Source organism: Crocuta crocuta, unplaced genomic scaffold (assembly GCF_008692635.1).
Source record: "Crocuta crocuta isolate KB4526 unplaced genomic scaffold, BGI_CrCroc_1.0 scaffold31, whole genome shotgun sequence".
Taxonomy (NCBI): domain Eukaryota; kingdom Metazoa; phylum Chordata; class Mammalia; order Carnivora; family Hyaenidae; genus Crocuta; species Crocuta crocuta.
In genome coordinates this window covers 12,924,961-12,936,175 of record NW_027528362.1, presented here as the reverse complement: position 1 = coordinate 12,936,175, position 11,215 = coordinate 12,924,961, and the positions used below count along the sequence as shown (strand labels likewise).

Sequence of the window (11,215 nt, the reverse complement as noted above, 5' to 3'; positions counted from 1 at the left end):
GGCCCACCCGCCCGTGTATGAACCCTGAGAGGCTGCGTGAACACAGCTGGTCACAAACACCACGTAGCGGAACCCTGCGCGGCTAGGAAAAGCCCAGAACGGGCAGAGCCACAGACCACCGCTCCTGACCCCTCACCTCATGGGGCCAGGATTCCAACACGTGAGCCTGGGGGACACACACGCTCCAACCACAGCGTGGCCACACCACACCTGCCCACACAGCTGTACCGAGGGAGCAGCAGCCGGAATTCTGAGGCTGCTCCACAGGGAGGTCGAAGCCACACCAACAGCACGGGGGGCTGGGCGTGGGGGGGGGTCTCCNCAGATGGTGGAGAATCCCATCATCCTGACGGTCATCAGGGCACCCAACACCCGGACCCCATTCTGGCAGGAACCCACGTGCCTCTTCCTGAAGACAAACCATGCATCCGAGGGGCTGTCCCTGCCCCCCCATGCCGTGTGGACAGCCACCACCTCGGACAAGAGCGCACTGCAGACCCGCTGTGTTGCACGGGGACGCCCCTCCCGTCTCCCCCTCGCTGGCGCTGGGGCCTGGCGCTCCTCAGCTACGATTAGCTCGTACTTTTCAGCAAGTGGTCAGGGCACCAGGACCAGAGGAGGCCACCTGGCAGGCCATGTGCCCCGTGCCACGCAGGCGGCTCTGGACCAGGAGCACCCCAAGGCCCCTCGTTCGCAGGCTGTGACCTGGAGCTACTGCCCGACTGTGCAGGCCTGGCTGTCAGGTTATCTGTCCCGAACGTCCAGGAGCTGGCTCGTTAGGCGGCCCGCTCTCAGCCCTGCGCTCTGGGCCCTGGAAAACGAGTGGTGCCCTCCCCCTCCCCTGCAGGCGTGTGTCACCACTTCTCATTCCAGAGTGGAATGAGACGCCCGCCCACATGTGGGCAATCCCAGTGACTCCCCGGCTGCAGGGTAAAAACCTGGCGCCCCAAGGCCATGAGGCGCATCCACGGGGTTGGCTCTGTCTNCGGCCCCAACCCTCTTCATTCTGCCATCAAGAGGCCCCAGAACACTAAAAAGACGCTCAAGGAAAGCACTCTGTTGGGTCCATGAGAACACGGATGTTGGGTAATTGTCTCTGTTACCTTCACGTTTTCGAGAAGAAGGTCGTCTCTACCCAGGCCGGGTCCCACAACCAGGGCGTGCAGCCGGGGCAGCCACCTCTCCACGTCCTGCACGGCGCTGGGGCTGTCGCTGCGCAAGAGAAAGGGCAGGACGCTTACTTACCTGCAAGCATGGGTTACCTTCCAGGTGACACCGCGCATCCCTCCCGTTCCCGAAAGCTCCTCCTCCGGGAGAGGCCCGTGCTGCGACCCCACCTGCTCCTCCCTGGGACGGCGGAACGTGGAAGCCGAGCTCTCAAAGTCTACAACCAGCCAGGGAAGACAGCAGGCCCCTCACGCCCGCCTCTGCCCTCCAGGGTGAGCCTGTTTGCCCCCACGGCTCACAGGAGGCCCCAGGCCCGGCACAATGGGGGAGCGCCCTTGGGCAGCACAAGGCCTGGCGCTGGGCGGGGGTTCGTCATTTCTTCCCGCTCATCACCGCTCCTTGGACTCTTCGAACATGTGGAAGGCTCTGCCCTGGACAACCCCACGGTGACAGCCAAGCGGCCGTGCTTAGTCTCTGTGTGACTGACTGACTGACTGCAGGGACGCGGGCACTTGGGAGACTGCAGCTGTGCAGCACCCCCTCCTCCCCCCACCCCTGCTCCCAGCATGCCAGGCCGTCCCTGCTGACACGCACTCCTCATGCCGTCTCCCCCACGTTAACAACCCCCCGATTTACACCTTCCCTGACCACCCCCGTCTCGTCCCATCGAGCACCACACTCGATGTCTGACAGGCAGCTGAGAACACACCCAACCTGCCCCCCACGCACCCCCCCTTGTTAACTGACAACCAGCTTAGAGCGAAGCCAGGGCGGCCTCCACAACGCTCCTCTTCGCCTCCCACCCTGCACCCCACCTGTCAGCAGGCCCCGGCTGACGTCCACACGTGCCGAGAATCTGCCCCTTCTCCTATCTGTGCCCTTCACTTACTCTCCCCGGGCCCCCTGCAAACCCTGCTTCTACCCCGGGCCCGGAAGCTCACCGCCAACGCAGCAGCCAGATAAGCCATTTACAATGCTCACTGGATGCGGCCGCTCCCCCGCTCAGCAGCCCCTCTGTGCTTACATGAAAGCCAAACCCTCATGATGGCCCCCACGACCTGCTGAGCTTGGAGCCCCTATGGTCCCCGACACCCCGCGGCCCGCGCTGCTGCGTCGGCCCTGCCCTGGGGCTGCAGGCCCTTCCTGAGTGCCACTCCCTGGGCCCCTGCCCTCGGTCACCCCACGGAAAACTGAGCAGGGGCCACGTGCGTGCACCCCACGTGACACACGGTGTCTCTGCCCCCTGCCCTGCTCGGGTTCTCCGCGAGGTCTCTGCCGCCCTGACACGCCCGCTCCTCCTGGTTCGTCTCCAGGCCTGTGCTGCCCAGCAGGACACACAGCCCCAGGTGGGGATTTAAGTGTGATTAAAGTAAAATCTCAGCATCTGAGTCCCACTGGCCACATTCAAGTGCTCAGTAGCCACACGTGATCAGCAGGCACGGTTCTGAACAGCAAGGAAGGAAGGAAGCTGCAAGGGAGCAGGTGTTTTGTCTGCTGGGTCCAGAAGCTGTCCGCCATCTGGGTGGGAAGCCTCTGCCGAATGACGGAGCGGCCCCCTTCCCACTGCAGGGGTGTGGCCTCGGGCAAGGCCCCGCCCATCCCGGGAAGCCTCAGCCCCTTCTGAAGGCCACTGGGCACCACACCCTGGTGGCCTGGATCTCGTCCTGAGGCACACAGATGGCTGCAGAGCTTCTGACCTTACAACTTCCCCCCTTCTCCCTTCTCGTGACAGCGCCTCCCATTACCAGCACAGCAGTAGCCGGGCGGAGGCGCCTGCAGCACCCCCCGCCCCTCCCCAGAAGGCCGCCAGCCCCCTGCACGACCCCACTCACAGAACAGGGTGAACGATCAGCTCCGGGCTGTATGACTTGATCACAGGCGCAGCCTCCCGGGTGCAGAACACGTGCGACAGATCTGCGCCCTAGGACACGAGCATAGGGACTGGCTCAAAGCACGGCCCACCCCGCAGACGCAGAAGTAGTGTCCGCACGAGCCCAGGGCCTCTCACCACGCAAGGCAGCTCCCTGCAGGACGGACCCTATGGAAAGGTCTGGAGAGAAAGCAGTTTTGCTCCCCCAAGAGGCAGGTCAACCAGACCAGCTCAGCCGTGTCACCCCGAGGGCCGCGGGGGGCACGTTCACGCTCACGGAGCCGGTGGGGCTGCGGGACGAGGCAGAAAGACGGCAGCTGCTCATGGCAGGACGGAGGCGGCGTCCCCAACGGCACTGGTGAGTGCGGTCCTCACGTAACTTCAGCTAAAAGCTCCAGTCTTTTGTCCCAGTACAAGGTCAGGATAGATTTCAAGGTGCTTCTCAGGGCACCTGGGGGGCTCAGTTGGGGCGCCTGGGGGGCTCAGTCAGTTAAGTGCTTGACTTGTGGTTTTGGCTCCGGCCATGCTCTCACAGTCTGAGGGACAGAGCCCCGAATCGGGCCCTGTGCGGACAGTGCGAAGCCTGCTTGGGCTTCTCTCCCTCTCTCTCTCTGCCCTCCCCATCTCTTCTTTCTCTCAAAAATAAACTTTAAAACACAAAGACAAGCTCATCACTAGACAGAGAAGCTGCGAACAGACCTACCACTTTGAGAGCGGAGATGGCGGCGAAGTAGGGGGCTCCGGTGTACCTAAGAAGGAAGACACAGGCAGTCAGAACCTTCTGGGACGGGGGCGGCAGAGCCACTTTAGCGGCAGGACACCAAGACGTGAGTCCCTCGGCCCAGGACCCTGCACCTCGCAGGTGCTCAGAAATGTTCACTGAACACCGGCAACACGGCCCACGGCCACACAAGTCACTCTGTCACATGAGACCTTTGTGCACGTCAGGCCCCGCTCTGCCGCACGGCGCTCACACTGAGGCTGGAGGCGGCCCGGGACCCCTGCAGGGCCCGCCAGGAGCCCCCGGGGGCAGGAGCGCGCGCGCAGGCGCCAAGACTCACACCCCGTCCTACCAGAATGCCTGGAACTACTCTTAAGGCTGCATCAAGTATAGAAAGGAAAATTCTTTATTGGGGGATCGGGGGCGGGGAGAGCCCATTCGCGTAAGGGCGAGGGGCGGAGAGGAAGGAGGGGGGTTATCGTAAGCAGGCTCCACACTCAGCACAGAGCCAGACGCGGGGATCGACCGCATAACCACGGGATCATGACCTGGGCCGAAATCAAGAGTTGGACGCTTAACCGACTGAGCCCCCCAGGCACCCCTAGAAAGGAAAATTCTTGAACTTGTCATCAGACTAGTGTAAACTTTACGTCAATTCCAAGCAGTGAGGGAAACTGGGACAAAGACTGAATACTGTCTGCACGTGACACTCCCCCGGAGCGGGCCGCCAAGGGGTCGGGACACGAGGCAGGACATGCCACGCGCGCTCTCCCTGCTCCCCCACAACATGGACACGAGCCCAGCAAAGGATGCACTAAAACCAGGAAAACCAGCCTGNGCTTGCTGGTGGACGCGCACATGGGTATGACCGCGGGGACGGGGACACGATTAGCAACACGTAACAACATCGGGGTGTCTGTGTACTCTGCTGCAGGAAAAACTCCAGGAACTGATCCCTTGGAAACAACGCAGGCAGAAAAATGTACAGGGGCACCGCAGCCACGCCGTTTAGCTGGAAGAGACCAGAGGTCAGCACTTGCGGCCCCGAGGGCGGCCTGGACGCGCCGTGGCCCCTCGGGGCGATCACCACCACACGCCCCCGACCCAGAATCAGTGTCCAGGAACCACCGGGAGGGACTGACGCCCGTGCGTGACAGGAGGAGAAAGGCCGCACCCCAAACAGTGTGTGTAGAATGCAAGCGTGAGGGGAGTTTCTGATAGAAGCTCTGACGGCAAAGGCACCCGCCTCAAAGGCAGCTCTCTCTCCCACAGCCCAGACAGAGCCGGGCCAGGGCGCCCCCTGGAGGCTCCTTGGTTTTAAAGACCTAGACTGATTTCCGTAACTGACCACTGGCCACTGGTCTTGTCTCTTCCTGCGACTGAAATTCCTACACACTAAATTCACCAATAAGAGGGCGCCGGGCGGCTCAGTCGATTAGACGTCCAGCTCTGGATTTCGGCTCAGTCATGATCCCACTGTTCATGAGATCGAGGTCCACGTCAGGCTCTGTGCTGACCGCACAGGGCCTGCTTGGGATCCTCTCTCCCCTCCCTCCCTCTGCCCCTCCCCTGCTCTCTTGCTCGCTCTCTCTCTCTCTCTCAATACATACATTTACCAATAGAGTTTTCCAAACCCCAAACTCCTCTCTACACCCCAATAAAAGTAGAACCTTAAGCCTACGCGCTCTCCATGCAACCTCGTCGTGTGGCCCCCGGCGTGCATGTCATTTCCAGGTCTCGTCACACACCTTTCCTGACAGTTGCTGCTATGACCTTGTGATCACAATAAGAACCACAGGGGCAGATCCAACCACAACATGACTACTGATACGCCGAGACTGTCCCAAACCAGTTACAACATGGTCCCAATTTTGTAAGAAATAAGTATATGCACAGAAAGGCTGGAAGCCTAATAATGTGTCCAGGCTGTGTTATCAGGGTGGGAGGGGGTTACAAGGCTTTCACTTCGCATACTTCTGCAGTGTCTGAATCTTTGTAACAAGCAGACAGTCCTTTTCTAACCAGAATACAGAGGACCCTATTTTAGAGGCTAGTTCCTAAAGCGAAGAGGCTTACGTTAAATTAGATAATGACCCCCAGCACGCTGCACGACCAGGCTTATCGGCAGAGAACACCTGATGACCAATTCTTCCCGTGCAGACGTCTCGACACACCAAGCCGGAGATGGAGGGGATCGGAGGAATAAAACCCCGACCTCAACTCTCTCAGGGGGCACGGACCCAAGGGCCTGGCAGAGGCCCCGCCCCAGCGGCGGGAGGAGGGCCGTCCTCTAATCGGGGGACTAAAGGGAGAGAGGCAGCTACAAGCTGGTGACCCAGCGTCCACGCGGCAGCAGGAAGAAAACCAGCCACGAGGTGAGAGCCAGGGACAGACGCAAACTTCCCCCATCCAAAGGGACCGTGTCTACATAGAGCACTCAGCAGATTACTGAAAACAGGACACACTCAGACACACCCCAGGAAGCTGCAGAATTCTGACAAACCCTACAAATGTCCAAGCAAGAGTAAGTTACTTCCTTACAGATTAAGGTGAACTCGGAAGGGGCCAAGTAGAAGCCAGAGGACAAGGTGGTCACATGCGCTGATCACCAGGGAGAGTCATGACTACTGAGAACCTCAGCCCGCCTGCCACGGCACCGCAGCTGTGCAAGCACCTCCCCTGCACATGCCACACAACAAAGATGCCAGGAGAGGCCCAGTGCCCCGACCCTGACTGCAGCCCTCCAGGCCAGGCAGGAAGGTGTACGCTGCAGATGCACTGCTGCCTAAGTGACACTCAGCAGTGAGGGCTCCCTAGGAATTCTGAGATCCAGTGTTCACTCTCCCCAGCGGCGTTTTCAATTCATCACAGTAGGTAAAGAGGCAACCACTGGCTACATTTGAAAGTATAACAGGAGCGCCTGGGGGCTCAGTTGGTTAAGCATCTGACTTTGGCTCAGGTCATGATCTCATGGTTCGTGGGTTCAAGCCCCGCATCGGGCTCCGTGCTGACAGCTCAGAGCCTGGAGCCTGCTTCCAATTCTGTGTCTCACCCCCCACTCCACCTGCCCCCATGCCCTCTCTCTTAAAAATAAATAAACAAAAAAAATTAAGTTCATGGCAATAGATATCATTTATAAACAAGGACAAATTATAAAATGTTATGCGTCAAACAACTCAGCAGTAATATATAAAACCAGAAGAGAGAACAAGCCATGAGAAAAGGGTAGGATCTAATTTCATTAATGACTCCCAAGAATATCTTCAACCTGACAAAGTAAACCAAACCCGTGCTGTTTTTATCCGGATTACAAAGTAACACCTGTGTATAGGAGCTGTCAACACAGACAAGTGTAAGGTCAGAAAAAAACACTACGAGCCTCCACCACAGGCAAAATCGGGCTACCCCCCGGCGGACCGTGCACTCAGCGCCCCTCGCTGTTTTCTCCTATTCGGTCAAGAAGCTCGTCGCTGAAAAACACCGAGCGTCAGAACACTGGACTACATTTAGAGACGACGACTGGGGTCTAACTGCTGAGCAGGCGGAGGGCCAGGTGACGGGGGCTGTTCACCCGCTGACACAGCCGGAGTCACTCACTCCTGGCAGCCGCCGACCACGCCTATCCTTCCGTCCTGGCCTTTGTGCTTCTGGGCGGTGAGAGGAGGGACGATGCTCCTCACCAGCTGAAGGGTGCTCTCCATCTCCTTTATCGAGTGTGCTTTAGGCAATGAGAACGCTCTTTCTAAAACTGAAAAACAGGGAAACAAAATTACTTAGGAAAGTATCCACTGGCACACATAAAAGATGGACACAAGATAGCCTATTAACCAAAACACCTCCCAAAGCTGACTTAATACGAACGCCAGATTTTTATCCAAAGGTTTCATTATTTTTTTTTAATTTTTTAATATTTATTCATTTTTGAGAGAAAGATAGAACAGAGCATGAGTGGGTGAGGGGCAGAGAGAGGGAAATAGAATCCAAAACAGGCTGCAGACTCTGAGCTGTCAGCACAGAGCCTTACATGGGGCTCGAACTCACTGACCGCGAGATCATGACCTGAGCTGAAGTCGGACACTCAACCGACTGAGCCACCCAGGTGCCCTCATTATTTTACTTCTATAAGCAAATGGGGTTTAGAAATTACAATGCAAAACACAAGCTATACGTGACCAAATTTGTTTCTGAAATGTATCATTTTGGAAGTCTAGCAAATCTTTCAGAAAGCATTTTGAGGGGCGCCTGGGTGGCTCAGTTGGTTGGGTAGCCGACTTCAGCTCAGGTCATGATCTCACGGTTCGTGGGTTCAGGCTCCGCGACGGGCTCTGTGCTGACAGCTCAGAGCCTGGAGACTGTTTCAGATTCTGTGTCTCCCTCTCTCTCTGATCCTCCCCTTCTCAAGCTGTCTCTCTCTCTCTCTCTCTCAGAAATAAATAAAAAATGTTAAAAAATTAAAAAAAAGTGTTTTGAATGCATTCCTACTTAATAAAGGACACACATTCCTTTTGAATCTTCAAGTCTCTTCTCTCAAACTGGAAAAGCAACTTCCAACTTGTTACCTTCCAGGGTCACATTCAAGTCTGAGATTCACATCACTCCCAATTTGCCAGTCACGTTTCTGGCAATCAGTTGGATACAAATTAAATAATCTAGAAAGGGGGGGCACCTGGGTGGTACAGCAGGTTAAGGGTTCCACTCTTGATTTCAGCTCAGGTCATGATCTCATGGTTTGTGAGTTCCAACTGACGTGCCGATAGGGCAGAGCCTGCTTAAGATTCTCTCTCTCTCTCTCTCTCTCTCTCTCTCTCTCCCTCAAAATAAACTTTAAAAAAATAAGACATAAACAATCTAATAATGGGATTCTAGATAGAGAAGACATCTTACATTGGGTTCAAAGTGGCATTTTAAATATAAGATGATTCTGACCTGTCAACCCCATACTCTTCACTTTCTTGCAAACCAACACAAGCTAAAGTTCAAAACTTAATCGCTGTAAACCTGTGGCCAAGAAGAGGCACAAGTGGGCTTGCTCAGGGATGGTCCCAGCCCGATGCGCCCCCCCCACCCCGTGATTCCGAAGTCCAGGGGGGCGTGTCCACAGGGCGCAGGCTGCCCGCACCCCACATCCACGGGCTGCACGCGGTCTCCTCAAGGCACTGCCAGGTCAGCTGCATGAAGGGAGCCTGAGCCATCACAGTCAGATGTGGTGACAAATCACTGACTGCTCGAGAGCCGTCCACGCATCACAAGAACGCGTGCTGTGCTTTCGTTCCAAACGTCAGCACATCAAGCGAAACATCAGGACTGGGCCACACAGGTATCAGAGAACGGCCACTCCTTCAATTCCCACATCAAGAAATACAGTTGTTTTTTAAGGTTTTTAATATCATTTATTTTGAAGGAGAAAGAGACAGAGCACAAGCAGGGGAGGGTCAGAGAGAGAGGGTGACACAGAATCTGAAACAGGCTCCAAGCTCTGAGCTGTCAGCACACAGCCTGACATGGGCCTCGAACCCCCAAATTGAGAGATCATGACCTAAGCCGGAAGTTGGACCCTTATCCGACTGAGGCCCCCAGGCGCCCCTATGGTTGCTTTTTAAAGTCTAGAACTCGTAAAAGCAGAACCCAAACTTATCAGTCACTCAAGGAGTGTTCTGGGTTCCCTACAAGGTTGTGGGTTTATGGGGGACCGTCTTTATACTAGGACTTGGCTGCACACGAAGTACCCCTACGACCACCCCACGGCCTCTCTCTGCTTACACAGAGCACGCTCAGCCCCACCTACGGATCCAACCACCTGGAGTCCGGCACCGAGCAGACACTCCGTTAACGTTGGGTGGATTAAAAGCATCTTGGTTTCGTCTCATTAGAAGCCAGTCTGTCCTCTTACAGACCAGGGAACTGGAGCGCAGGGACACAGGCCCTCCAGGACGCCTGGGTGACGGGTAAGCCAGACCAGGGACACCGTGCCCCAAAGTGCTGCCGTTTTAAGGCAAATCACTTCTCTTTAACCAAACAGTCACCACACCACCCAGAAGACCATCCAACTGCTCCTCTGAGCATCTGCGGGGACCAGTGAGCCTCGCCAGCTCCCGCTACACTTGGCAGCCGTCGGTTTCCGCTGGCTTTCCGCACACCCCGTGTGGGCTCGTCCACAGAAACACTTCAACAGAAACCCCCGCGTTCTGCAGGATAAAAAGGCCTTGACAACAGGCGATTTCAAATTTATCCAATTAAGTCACCTGGTCTTCACAACAATTCCGAGTCTGGAAGAACCGGTCAAACCAGCCCGATTATTGTTTGTTATAAGGCAGTGGCCGAGGCAGTCTGGAGACCTGAATGCATCTCGTGAGCCCGGGCGGATTTCTGGACCGCCTTTCCACCACCCACCCTCCTGATACCGCCTCTAGTGCCCGCGGTGCCTTACGCTAACGGGAACCGCACTAATCTGGGGCACTTGCACCTGACGGCACTCCCGACCACAGGCTAAGGCGGGCGCTCAGCACTCCAGAACTCCACCCGCGTTTCGGTAAAGGTTCTGATCGGCTTAGTAAAGAACTTCAAACTCCAAGAGAAATACTAGCTCATCACAGGGTACACATTTACGGGAAAGGGCACCAATAAAAAGTCTCTAAACAGGGGCGCCTGGGAGGCTCAGTTGGTTGAGGTCCGACTTTGGCTCAGGTCATGATCTCACAGTTCGTGGGTTGGAGCCCCGCGTCTGGCTCTGTGCTGACAGCTCAGAGCCTGGAGCCTGCTTCGGATTCTGTGACTCCCTCTCTCCCTGACCCTCCCCTGCTCACGCTGTTTCTCTCTTTCTCCCTCAGAAATAAATAAAACATTAAAAAAAATTTAAAAACTCTCTGAACATAAACTGTGACCAGAGGCCCCTCTGCTGCTGCTGTGCCTGATCCCTCTCTGCGTCTCAAAGCCTCTGGCACCTGAAACTAATGGAAGGCCGTGTGCCCACTCGACTTCAATTACCAAAAAAAAAAAAAAAAAAAGCATTTGGAACGATCCTGCAGAAAAACAAAAAGCCCAACCCCCTCAGTTATTCTGGGCCAGGCCCAACTACACCTGCATACACGGTAAAACCTGTCTAACGGCTGTTCGAGCCAAAGTGAAGCTTGCCACTTGGGCTCCTTGCGGGCTGGGGTCGCGGCTGCCGCAGTTCTCTTCTTCCTCGGCCGCTCCCACACACAGGTGGATCAACACGTGTGCGCGCCGCGGTGTGGGAAACGGGCCAGCACAACACACCAGCTCCTGAACGGCTTCAAACGTATCCCTGCATTCCACACGAACACACACAACGCGCATGGACGTAAACACCCACAGGGCAGAGGGGTTCGGGGCTCCGACTGGGGCCTCACACGCCCGAATCCTTTCTCCACCGTCCGTCCTACTTAACAGCCAAGGCCGGGGCGGGGGCCTCGGGGTCACTCGGTGAACCCCGCACG

General features: G+C 56.4%; 1 protein-coding gene across 1 annotated transcript in view; it reads right to left on the bottom strand.

Moving 5' to 3' along the window:
* Positions 1-11,215, bottom strand: part of NAXD (NAD(P)HX dehydratase) — a 34,279-nt gene that overhangs the window by 6,810 nt on the left and 16,254 nt on the right. The window contains exons 4-8 of the mRNA XM_077754006.1: positions 11,092-11,157; positions 7,356-7,506; positions 3,741-3,786; positions 3,000-3,088; positions 1,104-1,212 (exon numbers count right to left, since the gene is read on the bottom strand). Coding sequence (XP_077610132.1) covers positions 1,104-1,212; positions 3,000-3,088; positions 3,741-3,786; positions 7,356-7,506; positions 11,092-11,157 — 461 coding nt within the window. The remainder of the gene's footprint in view (positions 1-1,103; positions 1,213-2,999; positions 3,089-3,740; positions 3,787-7,355; positions 7,507-11,091; positions 11,158-11,215) is intronic.